The sequence below is a fragment of the Manacus candei genome, unplaced genomic scaffold (assembly GCF_025592945.1).
Source record: "Manacus candei isolate 608988 ecotype Guabito, Panama unplaced genomic scaffold, ASM2559294v1 h1tg000023l, whole genome shotgun sequence".
NCBI classification, from domain to species: Eukaryota; Metazoa; Chordata; class Aves; order Passeriformes; family Pipridae; genus Manacus; species Manacus candei.
This window is the reverse complement of record NW_026138071.1, coordinates 2,237,155-2,256,378: the sequence shown is the minus strand read 5'-3', so window position 1 is coordinate 2,256,378 and position 19,224 is coordinate 2,237,155. Positions and strand designations below refer to the sequence as shown.

The following is a 19,224-nucleotide window of genomic DNA, read 5'->3' as shown; positions in this document are numbered from 1 at the left end:
GCAACACAAAGACAGGGCACAGGAGCCTGCCAGCAGATTGCGTTAGATGGATACTGACCCTTGGATGATTAAGCTTGCTAGTGGTCTGCTGTGTTTATAGTTATACAGCAGATGGTTCCTTTAAAACAGAAAAGCTCAAAACAGGAGGTAGCCCTGCCACCAAGTTGTTTAGTGAAAGTTTCCTACAATTTTTCCATTGTCAGTCCCAGCTGAGAGATGATTGTTATGGAGAAATCACACGTGAAAAAAGGACAAGCACGTGCATGCCAGGAAAATTCTGTAACTGTTAGTCCCAGTCTAAGATCTGTGGCAAGACATTCTGAGTCTTATCTTCAGAGTACCAGTCTCTGTTTGTTTCTTCCATCCAGCACCTTGTCCTCTCTTCCCTTCACCCTCTTCTTTGAAAACTCCTTCAGACAATTTTGAGCAATCATTACACACTCAGCCTGTTACCATATACCCACAGGCCCCCCTCCAAGGCAGCAGCAGGTCTTGGGCATACTTGGTCCATTTTGGTGCCACAGCCAAGGCTCTGTGCTTCCCTGTATCCTACACAGCACATTATCAGACTGCTAATTCAGCCAGCTCATGAGATTTTTCTCAGCAGGCACCAGATAACACTTCACAATTCATTTTAATTGCAACTTCTTTCTAATGTTTTCCTTTGCTCAAGGGAGAGAAGAAAATTAAAAATTTGTTGATCTGGTCCATATAACAACACTGGTCCTTGCCTTAAAAAGAACAAAGACAAGTTTACTCTGAAAAGAACAACTCCAAGTGACGTCTCACAGCTGCCTCTCCTCAGCTCCATGCACCATCCTACTGATTGTCCTGGTTTCTCTCAGTCTGCTGCCCTTACCACCTCCATAAGCCCACAAGCCTCCTCCATCTTACGCATGTGCTTACTGCCTCCTTACACACACTCTCCTCTGCATCCCATTTTCAGTTTGACCCCTCCCAGGGTCCCACAAACCTAATTCCACCATCCCATATATCTCACTTCTTCAAGTGCACCTACGTCCAGAAGTTGGACTGAACAGTAGGAAATACAGAAGCCCACAAGATTATTAGTTATGCTGTAGAAGTGGCTAGAGGCAAGAGGAGGCAGTCACACTGTTTAGTCAATGACAAATTCTCTTCAGGGAGATTTTAGATGTCTAAATTCACAAGACCCCCATGGGAGCTTTAAGATGCGCAAGGTGTCCCATATTGAGAACGTAGGCACTACAGGAAAGAGTGGCTTTGGAAACTTTGTTTCACAATTTAATAAATTCAAGAGGATGTAGGAATAAGCTTCTACTCCTTCCTCCGACCTTTCCTCCCTCCCTCATGAGGCTGGAAAGCCGAGGACCTTGGGAAGCTATAATAATTCCTTTTGTCCTGCCAGGTAGATGGGTCAAGCCAGCTGTCCCATAGGTTCATTGTGACAACTATGAAATGCTGCACAACACATCAAACCCCACTTCATTCAGGCACCATGACCCTACCATGATCAAGACACATGAATTCTGTGATGCTCATCCAGGAGGATCAGATCACTGTCTTCGTCACGCTCCTCAAACAGCTCGGCATGGAGAGGGACTCTGCTGGCTATTGAGGCTGATCAAAAAATCAAAACCTTGGATCAGACACACAGTCACTGCAGAGGGCTAGAACACAGCCTCCCCGACTCAAAGCAAGGGAGTGCTTGTGAACGCAGCTGCTTGGAAAAAAAAAAAATTGCACTAGCAAAAATGCTAGTTTGAGGAAAAAAAAAAGTTGATTTTAAAAAAGTAGCTAAGTTAAAACAAAGCTCAGCCACTGTTTTCTGTACCACATTATCACAAAACCCTCCAAGGCAGATGCCAACATGCAGCTGAGCAGGCAACAGCCTCAGGACAGCCCCAGAACTCGAACCAGTTCAGAGCACAGTTACGGAAAGAGGTGCCGGCACAGCTTCCTTGGCCACTGCTGACAATGCTGTTTTGTTCTTCCATAAAGATGTTTTGTTTAAGGCCTTCTTTGAAAATTCTATGATGACACGTGTAAAGTACCAGCACAGATAAATGTGCTCCTCCAGGATTGTTTTCACCACGGTTAATATTCTATCCCCCAAGACCTCCTCAACCACGGTCTGTTCCATATGTTCATTACTTCATGAGTAGGGATATGCAGTCCTGTCCACACACAGTTTCTGTCTGTCTGCCCCAGCTCCTCCCAAAAGTCACCAAGCACTCCTGTGGCAGCTGCTTTTCATGAAGTTTGAAGCCAGTTTTGAAGGCAGCCACAATAATGGGGCTCACAGACCTCTGGTGAACTCCATCCATCTTTGTAAATCACACAAGCCAGTGGTCCTGATGACACGAAATCATGGCTCAACGCACACTTCTATTACAGAAACATCAGCATAACAGCATAGGACCTCAGTACAAGAAAGTTAGGAAGCACTTGAGTATTAATGCCAGCTAAGTAAATAACCTCCTGATTTCCTCAGCAAAACAGCACTTGACCCACATTTTCTAGAAAGCAACAGCTTGCATGTCTGAGCAAACTCTACTTAAAAAGAAAGAAAAATTGACCCACATTTGAACTGTCTCGGTAATCAGTGGTGCATAAAAAAGGTTCCCAAAGTAACACCATTAACCCAGTGTGTCATCCCCAGTGGAAGAGTTCTCTAAGAATTTTACAGGGACTAATGCTGAACTTTTTCTTGCCTACAGCATCCACTCTACTAGAGTAAAGCTGGTTACTCCATACTCCCATCCACAGTATTCCTGTCCAGTTTCTGGGGGAAAAAAATAGGTTACATCTCAAAAATATAAATCATAAACTACCAGCTTCCTATTAAAAGACACTGTAAAAATATAACTTGTCAAGCATTTAAAAACCAAACCTAGATGGGTGATCTATGGTGCAAGGTGCTCTGCTACAATGAAGAGAGCAATACAAGGCCCTCACCAAAACTTCATTATCAATTTAACATGGCCCATCTACCCTTCCATGGCCTCCTCCTACTGTCAGTGACTTGTAGGTCTCTTCTAGTATTTTAATCCCTTACTTTTCCTGTAATCACTGAGAATTCTGCTGAAAGTTTTTTGCCAGACCTTTCCCATTCAGTCTCATTTTAAAAATCTTTTGGAAGAGTTAACATTTTTATTAAGAATCATACTCCATATATATGTAGTTTATAGACACACCATTATACTCCAGCACATACACACTCCAGAGAGTCATCGTTGGTCACAAATAAACACTGCATATCACAGATATTTTAAGGCCCCCATCACTGTGATATCTAGTTCAAGAAGATGGATAACAGGACAACTGGTCTGCAGTTTTCCACCAGCATGTTCCTTTGTCAGGTGAGTTCTGCAGTGCAGTTCACCAGAAACCACCCCAACGTTCTGCCGAAAAGAGGTCAAGAACCAGGAGTGACAAAGCATATCAGGGAGAGATGATGCTGGATGTCTGTGAGGCCCAAGTGCAGCACATCGGGCAAGTCATGGCCTGATTTTCTAGAAATAGGTATCGTTTCCTTTGCAGCGCTGGTAGAGAACAGGCAGGTGGGCCAGGCCAGGCAGCAGAAGAAAGAGGCAGGATGCCAAGGCAAGCCTGAAGCAAATTAAATATCAGAAGGCAGCAGGTTCCTTTGAGACTGCTTGGTTGCTCTTTTGGCAGAGGAGGAAAGCAAGCCATTAAAGAGGCAGAATACACCCGTGTCGACTTCATTTGCAGCACTAATTGCCATGCACGTGCGCTAATTGCCCTCACATGAAGTGCAAGGGAGCAGGCACTACTTGAATCCCATGCAGTAGGCAAGTCTTCCAAAGTAATGCTTGTTGGATCATGCTCTCACCACACATTCCACTTGTACCAAAAAAAAAAAACGGAGGGAGTCAGTGCAGTATTGTTTTTTCATAAAGTTATCCACTGCAGTTTATTTAGAGAACAAAAAGGAAACTAACCAAACTGCCAGAGACATTCAAAACATTAACAAAGTTTGGAGCTTCTTACCAAGGCAAGAGAAAGTAACAGCCACTGAAACAACCTGATTCCTGCTGTCACTGTGGAGCACAGGGCAATGGATATTTAACCTGCAGCCACCTTATGCAACTGTCTTTTCTTTTGTCAGTAAGCAACACTATTTGACTGCTGTCAGTGAAAGCTGATGGCTGCCAGGGTTCATCCTAGTTACCTGCACAGGTAAAGTGCACCAGAAAAATAAACACCAGGGGCAGGAACACAGAATTGCACTGCCTGGGGCCTTCTCCTGTGGCTGTTTACATCACTGAAGAGGTGAAAGCAAGGAAAAAGCAGAGGAAGGGTAGGCTGCAGCAGGTGGAAAAATCATGCTTGGCCATCCTCTCTCCTGTTTTGTTAAGGGTTTCCTGGAAAAATAGAATGGTGAGACAGTGAAACAGGTAGCCCAGAGAAGTTGTGGATGCCCCATCCCTGGAAGTGTTCAAGGCTAGGATGGATGGGGCTCTGAGTAATCTGGTCTAGTGGAAGGTATCCCTGTACACAGCAGAGGTGTTGGAACTAGATGATCTTTAAAGTCCCTTCTGACCCCATCATTCTGTAATTCCACAAAAAAGGGTTTTATGCCCTTCCCTCCAGCAAAGAGCAGCATATATCCCTATGAGAATATTAACATATCCTTAACATCCTCCAGCTGCATTTGCTCCAAGCTCCTTTTTTCCTCACTAGGTGTTACCCACCCCTCTGATCTGCCCACTTAGGTGTGCATGTGCACCTCCCAAACTATCTTGGTCCAATTATATGGACTAAACTAACTTTAGTTGAGTTGGGCTGCAAAAAAACATTTCAGTTCCTGAGTTTGACTGTTTGGTAGGAAGTGCTGCTAAAGCACACACAGCCAAAACCGTGGAAAACCAGAGCCTCAGTGTTCCATTACCACATAAGTGAAAAAGAGGAAAATGCACCTCTCACTATGAATTTTTTTTTTACAGTATTTCTTCCCAGTTGTTCTTTTCCCCAGAACTTACAGAGGAGTAAGGCCATGGAAAGAGGAGACACTGCAGACACATCTTCCACCAGCATCTCTTATGCACTGCAGGGTGCCTAGTACAAGACAGATGCCTTTCAGTAATGTGAGGATTGATCAGTGTAAATCAGTCACTATTGTTCTATACCAGCTGTCCCTTCATACAGAAAAGCCCTGAGGGGAGTTAAAGGCATTTTGCAAGCAGCCAGAGGGAAAAAGGTATTTTTAGTGATAGGCAGAAAGCATTTAGATTCCAACTCATTCCTTGTGGTGCTAAACAGAAACTAGACAAAGCAACAATGATTTAGGGTATGGTTTGAACACAGGTAAGATTCCTTTTAGATCTAGCTGGGACAGGGAATAGCAGTGGGAGGAGGTATCATGGCCATTAAGATTCAGAAGTTAGTTAACTCAGCCCAGGAAACTGCATCTCTGCCTAGGGCTACTGTTTGTGCAGAAGGCACTCTTTGTGGTTTTTTTTCCCTTTTACTGAAAGAAAATCAACACTTTCACTCAGCCCGGACCCAAATGCTGTTTCCACCAGCAAGCCAATGTTACAATGCCACCCATCTGAAGGGAGCACAATATTTCTCCAATAACCTTCAGCAGGAGGTTTGGCAGGCAGGGAGCTGTCACAGCATCTCCCCATGAAGTCTGACATGCAGAAGATATGCTCATGCTGCAGCAAGGCACTGGCTGAATAGCGTATGGAGTATTGCAAATGGATCAAACAGAAGGAGAGCTGCTAGAAACCAAAGGAGCTTCTCCCGGGAAAGACACAGAAGAGCATCACCTGCCACCTCAGCGTTTAACAACCTGGGATCCCAGACATACAGTTCCAGTCACAGCTGCCAAGGAATTTGCAATGGAAAGGTTTGGTCTCAGCCCCAAGCAAGACACCATGCTCTGACAGCAGATCATTTCTCTGTTAAGGATGAGCTGTGAGCAGCACCCCTCACACAGAAACAGGCACATCAAGGAGACACTTGTGACCAGGCTCCTGAAAAGTAGTTTGGAAATGGGGCCAAGGGCTGGCTAAACATGACAGATAAGCTCCTCTCTTGATTCTGTCCCTATCACAACTGGCCCCAGCCCTTGCCAAGGGGGACAGCACGTAGCACAGAGGGCGGCACTATCTATTCTAACAGAAAATGGCATATAAGGGCAGTACACTAAGTTAATAATAAAAAGTACTCCTGACTTACATAAGCTACAGTCTTACCCTGGAGATATTACAGTAAAGATTGCTCTGTTCTGAAAAGTTCATCAAAATAAATTGAAGAAAATTATTTAAACCTGTGAGAACACTTCTCTTAACAAGTGGGACTTTATTTAGTTTGCATTCCCTCTGGAAGTGAATTAAATTAACTCGGTCCATTTACATCTAAAATAGAGAAGTAAGGTGGTTTCAGCAGTGGACTATAATTTCTGTATAGTGGGCTCTATATTGTGGTTTAACTAATCTACCTGGTGTTACCTTTCCTAAACATCATTACTTGGACAAACCTTCAGTGTCATGAAACAGCCAGATACTCATTACCTACATTAGGGAAGAAGGAAAACAAACAAAAACAAAATTGCAGTCTCCTAACTTTCTCTAATGAGAGATGAAAATATTTGCAGGAAATATTTCCTTAAGTATTTTTTCACAGTAATTTTGACCACTGCTGCAAAATGCAGCGAGTCCCTGAAGTAGTCCTGGAGTGCTAAGAGCTACCTAAGGACAGCCATCCTGACAGCTGAGAAGGAGTGGGCACCGAAAGGGAAGTTAGCTGTGAAAGGACATGTAACCTTCAAGCTGCAGTGTTTTCAGGAAGGCCTCACCCAGGGATGAGACCCAGCTGTGCCAGATGTCATTCAAACTTACTGTTTGTGACAATAGAGAAGGCAGACTTTGGGTGGGGTGCGAACTAAAGCCAGGTGAAACAAGGAAACTAAGCACCAGTTTCAGCTAGGAGTAGCCAGAAAACTCTAGTCATGGACAGCTCTTCTGTACTGTCTGCTCCTACCCCTGGCTGTGCTTGCTTGTTTGCTTAAAAAAAATCCAAACAAAACACCAACAAAACAAACAAATGAGAGAACACATCAATACCTTTGTGACCTCTGAGAGCACATATATAAAGCAAGTTTTTTTTCAGATGAATCTGTGATTAGTACCTGCCACAAATGGTTTAGGCTGACTTGGTCTTGTCTTGGTGCAGTGGGATGGTGTAGCTGACCTCTGGAAGTATCCTTCAACCCTTCCATCTCTGGTTTTGTACCATTCAAAAGTTATCAGTACATCTGTCGTACCAGGGGAGTCACATTTGCTCCAGGACACCAACACAATGAAGAAGACACAAGCCTCAACTGTGTTCCCTCATTTTTCTGGCTTGTGAACAGCCTTGCAAATTTCTCAGATATGATAGTAAACCCACATATGCACAGCAGCTATTTGGTGGTGTACTGCTAAAAAGCCCAGAATAGAAATGGAGCAAAAAAAAAAAAAAAGCCATATTCAATATCAATTAAGAAGGCAAGAACAGAATTACCCAGTAAAAAATCCAGGCATGATGTCAGAACCCTTTCACAACTAACACGTCCATCTGTGTTATGTTTTAAGTAGATACCACCAACTTAAGTAGAGAAATACCCCAAATCTGTTCCATCACAGAGTGTCAAAATCCTGCCTTACTAAAAGAAGAGAGGAAAAAAAGTATTGTTTCAGTTCACCTTCAGTTCATAGATCACTGCAGATTGTTTTTTCAACTGAAAAATACTGTATAATTCAGCATTTAAACTTTTTTTTATTCCATACCATCTGAACAGAAGAATTGTTCAGTGAGTACCATTAAGTGAGCTCGATAGTCCCTCCTGGCCTTAAGACCCAGATAGTTAACCACACAATAATAGTTCCCACACTAGAAACCTACTTCATGTTCAACGGTTTTAGAGACTGCATTTAGCTTTTAGCATGAGTGACTGACATTGTAATTACACATTCTCCCACCACACTGCAGAGCATCCTCTTTCCTTAGAGCCACAGAGCATTTCTTCTTTTCCTCTATGAGATTACTAGTAACCACCTGCCTGAAAAAAAAAGAAATCCCATTCAAAGGAAAACGTCTTCATTAATAACACATCCCTTGGTCATCCTGTTTGAGCAACTCTGTGTATAAATACCCACATGTTAAGCAAGAATACACACACAAAGCTGCTGTTGGGTAGCTTACAGCAAACGGAAAGAGTTCATCACTCAGCAAGCATGTCTGAGTAGCTCTGTCATCTGTAGGCTGACCAGCAAACTACTGTTTTTAGAAATACTGATTTGAGTAGTCCCTTACCACATTGCTAGCTCTAAGAATTCAGCTTTCAGAGTCAGAGGGACACAGAGACCAGTGCTCGTAGCATTTAGCCTAGCACAGAGAATTTAGGGAAGGAGCCATGGCTTTTTCTGGAAGGGAAAACATAGCCAGGGAACTGTTTGCATCAGCAACGTTTTATGACAGATTCTTGTAAGCAATGTCACAGCCTTTTCTTTTGACTATGAAGTGAGACAGAATGTCTTATACAAGCTGCAAACATATTTGAAGAATAAACAGTTTGCGTAAGTTGCCGCTTTGAGAGATCAATTTCTAATGTCTGGAGGAAAAAAAAAAAGAAAACACAAACCTTTATTTCTATTCCCTCTCTGTTGTATCAGCACAGTCCTTTGTTTACTGTCTGCAAAGATGCACTCTGATACTAGTGGAATGTGCATGTTAAATTTGTAGAGCAGCTTTAATTCCCAAAACTCAACCTCCCAAAAGCAAGGTTTCCCAGGAAAAGAGAGTACCACAGCAGTACCACGAAAACCCAATTCACAGTAAAAAATGTGATGGGTATTACATGAGTGTGTAAAACTTTTCATGAAAAGAAAAGGCAGCTTAATATTTAATCTGGAAATTCATCACTCAAACTGCAAATGAAGCAGTCTAGGTAAAGGAATTATAAACAAAGTAAGGGTAGGATTGAGGATGCTTTGAAATATACTTCTCTTCTGCTGTTTCTGCTACTATGAAGTAGAAGCCACAAATGATGACTATACAATGTACACTACAGACAGTCCTGATAACATCAACACACAAAGATGATTTGTGTTCCTGATGTCTGGGGAAGGGAGTAAGGATACACGGCAATTGCATTAGTGACTTAAAAATATGAAGAAAAAAAAAAGTACATGATATTTTATTTGCAGAACAAAGCCTGACAATACAATGAAACTTTCTATAGTGAGTGCTGTAACAGAAGTCCTACTCAGCATCAGTGAGGCCAGCCTGGCACCAGAAGCAATACTGTGGTGATGCCAGTGCTGCCACCATTAATTCTTAAACTGTGGGGGCTTCTACTGTTTGTAAATGCATCATATTTGTGATGCAAAACTGACTGTGTCTGGCTGAAGCAGTTCACAAGCTGGTCTATCTACCAGGCTCCTGATGGGACAGAGCTTTGTGAACATTCAAGAGCAAGGCTGAATGCAGAAGGCAGAGCTTTAAAATGTAATGTGGAGTCCGTTTCTCTCGGTGTCAGAACAAGACCATCTCATGCTAAATTCTACCACAGATCTGCTCAACGATGCCATTCCTGTACCTGCCACTGGTGAAGCTGGCCAGACTCAGCATCATCATAAAACATCATGGATGGTTTCATTGGGAGTGGTCCAGCTGCAGAGGCTAAAAAGCATTTTGACTCTTGTCTTGGCCTGGCAGTATGTGTGCTCTTAGTAAGTGCTAGAAACTTCAAGCTTTCTTATGATAAGGTGAGAACATTTAGGAGTTCGGGAGACAAATATTAAAATTCTTGTCTGTTTCCCACACCCCCTCATAACTACATTATCCTTTTTAATATCTTTGGGGTTGTGTTTTTTTTCATTCACATGAGATTTCCCCTTGGGTTTTTACCTAGCCTAAGGACTCCAGAATAATGAATCAAATTAAGTTTCTGGCAGCAGTAGGATACATCTCAGGTAAAGACAAAAAAAATTAATATTTTTTTAAAAGTATCATCAATGTCAAAACAAAAAGAAGAAAGAGCATCCCATGGATGAAAGATATCGCAAGTTCAGATCACCAGGCTAGACTTCAGAGGGAGGGAAGGAACTAACACTGAGTATATCCCACATCAAAACACAGGACTCACAGGAGATGAAAAAAGTCACACAGCAGTTATACAGGAACTCCACCCACTTCCCAGAAACTGTGAATCTTCACATTCCTTGCACACACTTTGTCACTGTCCTATCCTTCTGGGCCATGAAAAAAAACCCCATGTAGCACATCATAAAACTGTGTAGCAGCTGGAAGACTCGGGGGAGACTCTGGTGCACTCCAGCTCCCTCCACATTACATTTTCTGGGTACAGATTACCTGTGCAAGGTGCCATGTAAATCCCACAGTATAAAGCAGACAGGAGGACAAAGCTTGCCCAAGGCTGGCAAAACTTGGAACCCTGTCATCTACCTCCCCAAACAAAAGTGGGAATTTCCTCTGAACCGCACCCACCTGCACAGGGAAAACAAAATAAGAAGAAAAAAAAAAAAACCAAGATAGAAAAGAGACAATAAAAAAAAAGAACAAACAGGGAAAAGAACAAAAGGAAAAAAGAACAAAAAAAGAAAAAGTAAGTAAAGACAGATGAGAAGGAAAAACAAAAGACGAGAAGGGGAAAAAAAGAGAAGAGAAAGGAAAAAAAAGAGAAGGAGGAAAAAAAAGAGAATAGAAAGACAGGAGCTTTTCAAAGCTTTTCAAAGCACAGGTTCTAAGAAGCCACTACCAGCTACAGAGTGGATCACTTTACCACACTTAGGAAGCTGCTGTCAAAATAATTTCAATTTTTACCTCTCGGTTTTTCAGCTGCTGCTGAAGATTTTTCATTGCATCTTCTATCAGGACAGAAGGAAAGGTTTTTTAGTTCAATTAGAAAATGAGAGTAACATCCAGTAGTACCAAAATATGATGACCAAATCAGCTATTCCCAAAAGATTGTAACTATTCCAACTACTGCAATAGCCAAAAAGTTAGCAATTGTTCCACTTTTCTTGAAAGACAGAGAAGGAGCTATGGTACATGACTGAAAGATTAGCTAATCAGACGCAAATTGAATGCACTTGGAAAAGAGTCTGGTGCCCAAAGTTCACATTCCAGCTGGGCTGAGTCCCAGCCCTCTTCCACCCCAGACCTTGGCAGTGCTGCCCACACAGCAGCGAACTCGGAGTAAAAGGGCATTTAGGAAGCACTGAGCCAATTCAGGATCCAGGAGGGCACGACCAGTTCCAGCAAGCCTTTAGCACCAGGAAAATCAGCATTTTGTATCCACTGCTGTCAGGTTTATAAATCTTCTGAATGTGGTTAATCACAAAAGACCGTGTAAATAAGATGTCCTGCCTTGGACAGGTCTCTAACAGAGAACAGGGGGCCCACTGGTGTCAAACTAAGCCATCAAGCCCAGGACCCTAAAGGACAAGTCAACAACTGCTTTGTAAGATTAGGGCACAAAAAGCTATCCTTTTGCCTCATGCATCTCAATGAATCTCAACACTTTGCTAAACTATCTTCACCTCTCCAGAAATAAACAGAACCAGCACACTGCCTTTTCAAGCATGTCATAAAAATGCCTAGAAAAACAAGTCTTTTGCTATGCACCTCAATCATCCCCATTAGGTTTCGTCTTCAATTCACCAAGATCCAAACCAGCTCTAAGACCACGAGGCTGAGAGAAATTAGTCAAATGGGTCAGTTTATCGAGACAATTAAGAATCCGGAAACATGGAATAATTAGACATACAGCACTCTAACACTGTCACACTAACAGCTTTTGATACCGGTGAACATTACAGTGAAATATTAAACTAATTCATGGTGGGAGGATAGAAGATAAAGCAAGGGGGGACATTGGGAGGTGGCAGGATCATAGGGTAATTTAGGAGATAAGAAAAACAGATATGCCTTTGTAAGCCCCAAGCAACACATGCATTCCCCAGAGATACAGATAATATTCCTACAAAGGACTAATTGATACGCAATACCTTGGGAATTTATTTAATTACCTCTGATACAGAATTACACTAGGGAGGCAACTATGAGTGCAACAGTTACTGAATATTTGAGGTTGCCATTTTTTCCCCTGAACAAAAGACCGCAAATCAATTTTCACTAACTTCAGTCCAACTGCTGCTGAGGCAGATTCTTCAATAGTGAGCAGTGCTGGAGCACTTCCTACTGCATGAGAGCCCTACTGATATCAATGTCCTGCTCTGCATAAAGTGCTGTTTGAGGCACACAGTACCTGGCCTCATGTGGCCAAGCACCTTAAAAATCATGTCTTAAATGAACATTACTCAAATTTATTTTCCAGGTGGAAAAAAGTACAACAGGCAGCACGCAACCATAGGAAAACCGACACACAGATTATCTGCATTTCAGGTAGTTCATCTCTCCTCCTTGAAGACAATGAAAGCACAATACAGTGACTTGATTTACACACTTCTGAGAATCTGTCTTCTTGAAATCAGTCATCACCTACATATCTTAAGCATGCTGAGGCTGAGATGGAACATACAGTACCATTTCTCCTACTATGTGACTAACTTCTTGTTGAATGCCATTCAAACTGCATTTAAAAAGCATCTTTACAAGATGCTAGAAGACATCCACAAGACTCAAGATGACACCCTGTTACAGTAAGAAGTTGTTTTTAGCCCTGCTGAAGTGACAGTTTATATAGAAAAAACAAAAAGAGAGATTGCATATGTTTTCATAGCAACATCTTCCTAGAAATGGTTAAACTGAAATGCTGCACTTTCAAGAGAGCCACCATGCAGCTGCAGATCAATCATGTACCATTAACACAGACTGACAGAATGAAAGGCCAACATATACACAGTTCTCAGAAGTGAAGGATGAGGAGTACTAATGTAATGTTGTTATGATGGAAACATACAGAAAAGGGTCGAGCAAGAAGGAGATCAACATCAAGAGCCTTAAGTTCAGAGAGCCATAAAAAAAAGCCATGTGCTGGGGCAGCTGTTCAGAACTTTGCTATCAGAGATCCTTTGCAGAAGTTTTGCAGAAATATTGGAAGAGGAAAGAGACCAGTACATTTCAGTTTCTCTTTCAGTGAGGTTACTGACACAAACCAAAAAAAAAAAAAAAAAAGTATTATTTTTTGTGGTACCTTAACACTCACTCACTTGCACTGACTTAATAAACTACAAAGGCTTAAATGTATTCTTGAACAAGGAACCTCAGAAAGTTACAATAAAAGAGGTTTGGATGGGAAAATAGGAGTAAATCTAACCTCAGTCCACAGGTTTGTTTGATGTTTGTGTATATGGCATTCTTATCCCTTACTCCTGGTCCCCCACCCACTCCCACACACAATCCCCATCCCTTTTTAAGTCTGATTCAGAGCCCAATAAACTCTCTTGTGAAATTCCCTGTCCCTTAGCCCCTAGCCTTACAAAAATGCCAGTGCTTACTCAAGGCTATCTGCACTGAGGGCAGCTGGTCTCACATGATTTCAGTGAAGCATCAGCAGCCCGGACGCTGCGAGCGCTTCCCATGTGCCTGTACAAGTCCGTGGGTCAGCCGGGCAGCTCGCTCCGATCGGAGCAGACAATCAATCTGTGTTATCTTTGCTGTGAATGCAAGGCAGCTTTTACTGGGAAACAGGGTATTTCTTCCTCAGTTAAGTATTAGAAAGCCTCACTCACGCAAAGTAATTCTTATGTGAATCCAGGAGCTGAGTGTGTTTTCAGAGCCTGAAAGTGTACGGAAACCAACACATGGAAAAGGGCTGGCCTGAAAAAGATACATTTATATACAAAGAGCAGCGGACAGACTTCTATGCAATGAAAAACATTTGTAATCCAAACTGTCCCAGGATAACACAAGGACATAAACCTAAAGGCAAATGCAGTCATTACCTCCCCAAAAAATCCAGAAGCAGTCCCTCTAGAATTAATGGAGCACAGAAACACACAAAACCCCCTACCTTTAAGCAATCAAAATTTGTAGTTGGTGGAGCATCATCTATTCACTGTGCTCAGTAAAGTAAATTCCCCTCCCCCAGCACTGGGTAACTTTTTAGTATAATGAAGTAATTTGTATTAATTAGCTTTTTTTTTTTTCAATCAAACATCAATTCAAGAAGTCAAGATCATTGCCCCTACACGATCAGACACAGAGGTACCACATATACCCACTGCTTCTGATAGGGGTGCTCAGGGCACTCTTTTTAAAGACAAACCCCAGACTCCGCCAGGTAGCAAACAGAAGTCAGAACCTACTTTCCAAATCCAGTGACCCCAGAAGAATTATTTTAAAAAGCAGCTCAGTTAAGACTGAATAATCACAACTACCTTTACTCCTGTCACTTTACTGATTCAGAAACAGCCGACTGCATTAACCCTTCCATCAAGTCTGACTATCACAGCCTTTGACCAGAGAATTTGGTGACAGAGAAGTTCAGTAACGGTAAGAGAAGATAATTCAGACAATAAAACCATGCATCCTTGGTAACGGAATCCAACAAGCTGCCTTTCTCCCAAAAGGGACTTAAAACCCAAGAATTTCACTCTCTTGAGAAAGAGGAGTTTTTAACAGGCTCCTGAGCCTCATAAAAGTGCTCAGGAGTCTATACAAGAGTCACCCAGCTTTGAATGTCAGTGGATAATAACAGGAGTGTATGATTTATTGTGGCTTGGAAACAACTGGGAGAGGATTAAAAGCAAAAAGCCCCACAAAGAAGAACCTGCTCAAGTATTATAGTTAAAAATTTCATGGAAAAGAGAGGAAAAGGGATATACATCCTAACTAGCCTTTCTTATGTGACTGCTGGGTATAAAATACCATCTGGTCACACAGTCACGAATGCATTCACATCCACTCCTGCTCCACAAAACACAGGCTGATGTGACTGCCAGCGTGAAGTCACTGAAAACAACTTAACTCCCTCTTCTTGATTTATATGGTTCTTCATCTGCCTTCGCCCCTGGTAGTTCGGAGGAGGAAAATAGGGCTTGCATGCCATTAGGGGCACAGAGCTGAACACGACCGATTTCCACGGCAACGAGATACAGCCCCAGCGAGGAAGGCCTGTTAATAGCTGTGAGGTGATGTACTCAGCACAACAGATTTTTCTATCAGCCAGCCAGAGATAGCAGCTCATGTTCATACACAAACGTGCAAGGAATCTGATTCTTGGCCTTGTACAACCCCACTGAATTCAGCCAGAGCTACGCCAACGTAGACCACAGCAAGATAGAGACGGTGTTAGCAGGAAAAATAAGCAGGCAATGTGGAGAGAGGCTCCGCCTTTGAAAACAAAGTACGAGCACTCCTAGGACATTCCTCATTAACTGAATGTTTATTGTCAAACTGCAGGAAAAAACCCAGCATTAGTATGAAAGGGAAAGCAACTGTGCAATGCACAGATTTGTGCATACTGCACCATCACCTATAGCCCATGCTTTTACCTTTGACAAGTGCATACTTATACACAAGCCCAACCTCTTCCAAATAACCCTGCAGTTCGGAAAGGGAGGGAGCTGTAATCATCCCAAATTCTCCACTGAGAGAGTCAATCATTTGTCCTTTGTAATTTAGGCTCCTTCCTATTAAAATACAGTTACCAACACTTTATAACATGATGATATCTCATGCACTCATTAGGACCCTACAGATTCAGCTCTGCTCATAACAGACTGCTAAGTCTTCTGGCCACGATCATGATGGGCTTTGCCTTCATATGTAAGGATACAGTCTCCAAATACACTGAATTCAATAGGACAAGTCTCAGTTTTCAAAGCCAAGAGCACTCACAAGGCTTTGCAGGACCAGAGCCCCAGTGGGGAATAGTTCATGCCATTAGCGAACTTTTTCAAGTCAAGCAGAAAAACAGCAACTGTCCCACTCACAGTGTATTCTCTGCTGGAAATACACAAAAAGACATTTATAGCAAACATAAAAAAATGCCATGTACAGTTTATAAAAGTATCTGTAACAAACTAAGAACAAAGCCAGAAACTGTCCAAGCAAGCTTAACTGGGCAGGAGGGAGAAGAGTAATTTTGTACAGCAGAGCAGCGACAGCCTCATCCTAATGAGGTTTTATTTAAGCCCTACAACTTCTCTTGCCACTGCCATAGGTGGAACTCAAAACAACTCAGAACTGAGACTCAAGGGAGGCACTGCACACAAAGCTTTATTTTGTATTATGTGATAGGGTTGAAAAGCTACCAAACACCTGATTTCAATAAACAATCCCTGGGTTCACCCAAGCATCAGGGCTGACTCTGTGACAGGCTCATCCTTGTGCAGAGTCCTGCACATCAAAAGGATGACAACTGCCTCAGAGCTTCAGCATTTCAAGTCGATGGTTTCCTGATTGCCTCAGTGTGTGGAAAGCTTAAAGCACATGAGTCCTGAGGCTGCTTGCTTTGCTTAAAAAGAAGAGTGGCGCCTTGTATTGCTGTTGTTTATACAGATATGGTAATTAAAAATTGCACTGTAATACATTCGATAATAGTCTTATTGTTCCCATGAACTGATCTGCTTCAGTTAAACATGATATCACAGCTAAAATAACCTGCATTTGCACTTTTGCCATACTTTTTTTTCTGGCTGTATATGAACTCTGGGCTTCTTCACTCTAGATATTTCCAGCACATCTTAGAGCAAAACACCTTCCTGCTAAACCAAAAGCCTATCCCACATTCCCGAGGAGTATGCTTTCCGACGCCCAAGCTCTGCGCTGACATGGAACCCAGACTTGAACTCAGAGTGACACACAAGGATAACCTCTAGCTCATAAGAACAGCCAGACTCCCCACACATTTCTCAGTAACATGGCAGCACGCACAGATACCGTTCCACAGGTGTGCTTAGCACAAGACTGTTTACACTAAATACAGCTGAAGGGCATTAGCAGGGCTGGCTGACAGTGCTGGAGCAGCTGTCATGGGAACCCAGTAAGGCACATTTCTTATATGTTCAGAGCCTTAACTTAGCAGAAATGAGAAAACAGCAAAGCTATGGAAAAAAGCAAGATAACAGGGGCTATCTACCACATTGGACAACATCCCACTCGGCAGTAGTAACCAAGGGGTTCAACTGAAAGCCCTGTCAGCCTTCCAGCATCAGGCAGGCCTGTGGAAGTCGGACAACACTGCTTCCCTCGCCCCTCAATGCTGAGTGCACACCCAAACCACTCAGGGCTTGCCTACCTGTTTCAGGAGGAACTTATCCTCTGCGTTGATCTTGAGGGAGACGGCCAGGTGGATGGCAGAGAGCACCACCCCACTGATGACCGCGGCCCTCATCCGCACGGGCAGCAGTGTGTAGATGCTGTAGATAAAGAAGACGGTCCACCAGATGCCCTCCGAGGCGCTCCTGGGCCACACCAGCAGAACCCCTACCACTTGCACGGCCAGGATCACCAGGATGACAGAGTAGCATGCCAACCACATGTGGTCCTGGTGGAAGTCGTTGCGGTTGCACACCATGCACAGCACCACCATCAGCAGGATGGCCAGGGAGAGCACCACGACGTAGGATACCTCATAGTGGCCGTGCGCCGCATGGAAGATCAGCATGACCACACAGACCAGCACCAGCACGGCCATGAGCATGGTGAGGCTGCTCTGGTTAAGCCGAAAGAAGTAGCGCTGGTAGAGGCGTTCCAGTTTCTCAGACTGGAACTTCTTGGACCTGAAGATTTGCAGCAGGCTACTGCAACAACTGCCCATGGAGAAGGCCGCCTCGGAGTCCCCCTCGTCCCCGTCCTCTTCCTCCAGCTCATCAATCTTGGCCTTAATGCGTTTCTCCTCCAGCCCCAGCTCCACCGAGCGGGGCCGCACCTCCCCTTGCTCCCCCAGCTGTCGAGGGCTGGCATTGTTGGGGGCAGCGGGGGAATCACTGCCGGGCGGGTGGCGGGACCGGTGACGTCGGCTGTCGTCACCGTGCTCCTGCCAGGCGGATTTGGACCTAAAGCTCATCATCCTGCAGCCACTCTCCCCGCGGCTACGGGGCTCGTAGTCTTCCTCGCTCCTCCACCTGCTCGACATGCGGGAGGCCTTCTTGCCCGAGGACCTGTTGGGAGGCGGCGGGTAGGAGTAGCCATTGGCCCTGGCCTCCGCCTCGCCCCAGGCCGAGCGGTGCTGCTCGGTGCCTGCCCAGGGCGCGGGACCGCCGAAGCCCGGGGGGCTCACGCTGTTGGACCGGGACATGCCCTAAGGGACGGGGCCGCGGGCGAAAGGACAACCGCCGGGCAGGAGCGGGGAACGAGAAAAAAACCAAAACACCAAAAGACAGCGGGCGGGGAAAAAAAAGTTTAGGGGAAAAAAGAAAATAAAAAAAAGGCAAAACCCGCAAACGCCCCCAAAGTCTCCGGAGCAGCCGGGCGTCCCCGGAGCCGGGGTGTCCCCGGCGGGACGCTCAGGGCAGCGCCATCGCCGGCCCCGGCGCTTCGACACCGCCGAGCGCGCTTGGCACCGCGGGTCCCGGGGCACCCCCGGCTCACGGCTGCTCGCCCTCAGCCGCGCGGCGGCGGCCGCAGGGGCTCGGGGCGCCGCGGGGGACCCGCATCGCAGCGCACCCGCACCGCGCCCGCCCGGCCCCCGCCGCTCGGGGCCGCGCGCAAGGCGGGCGCTTCGCCGCGGGCCGGTCGGCGGGGAGCGGGAGGAGGCTCAGGCTCGCAGGGATGCGGCAGCCGGCGGCAGCGGGAGCATCCCCTGCCCGAGGGGCGCGGCGGGGGGAATGCCCGGGGCGGGCCGGGCTGCGGCGGCGCTCCTGCCTCGCCTCGCCTCCCAGCGGCGGAGCCCCGGCGGCAAGGCACGGCCGGCGGCAAACGCGCTGCTCATGCACACGGCCGCCGCTCCCGCTACGCCGCGGTGCCTTCGGGCGGCCGCAGCGCCTCTTCCACAGGCACAGGGGGGGGAAAGGGGAGAAACCGGCAGACCTAAAGGGTAAGAGGAAAGAAAAAAAAAATAAAAGGAAAAAAAACCGGCAAAACCGAGGCGGGGTCCCGGCGCCGCCTCCCCGCGCTTCCAGCGGAGCGGTGTCGGTGCGGGGCTCTGCCGGGCACGGCGGCGGCGCGTCCCGGCCCCGCTTTGTGCTCCCCATTCAGCCGCGCGCCCGCCGCGCCGCCCCCGCCCGCCCCCATTGGCGCGGCCCCGGCGCCGCGCGCCGCCATTGGCCGCCGCCGCCGCCGCCCCGCCAATGCGCG

The 19,224-nt window shown here is 45.3% G+C and overlaps 1 protein-coding gene across 2 annotated transcripts in view; it reads right to left on the bottom strand.

Annotated features, from left to right (window-relative positions):
* Positions 1 to 19,131, bottom strand: part of ADCY5 (adenylate cyclase 5) — a 208,438-nt gene extending 189,307 nt beyond the window's left edge. The window contains exons 1-2 of one of the 2 annotated variants that reach the window (XM_051787548.1): positions 17,417 to 17,525; positions 17,225 to 17,345 (exon numbers count right to left, since the gene is read on the bottom strand). In XM_051787548.1, coding sequence (XP_051643508.1) covers positions 17,225 to 17,320 — 96 coding nt within the window. In that variant the 5' untranslated portion in view covers positions 17,321 to 17,345; positions 17,417 to 17,525. Of the gene's footprint in view, positions 1 to 17,224 lie in introns of both variants that reach the window. The other variant, XM_051787547.1, reaches the window with a different exon arrangement.
* Between the last annotated feature and the right edge of the window lie 93 nt (positions 19,132 to 19,224).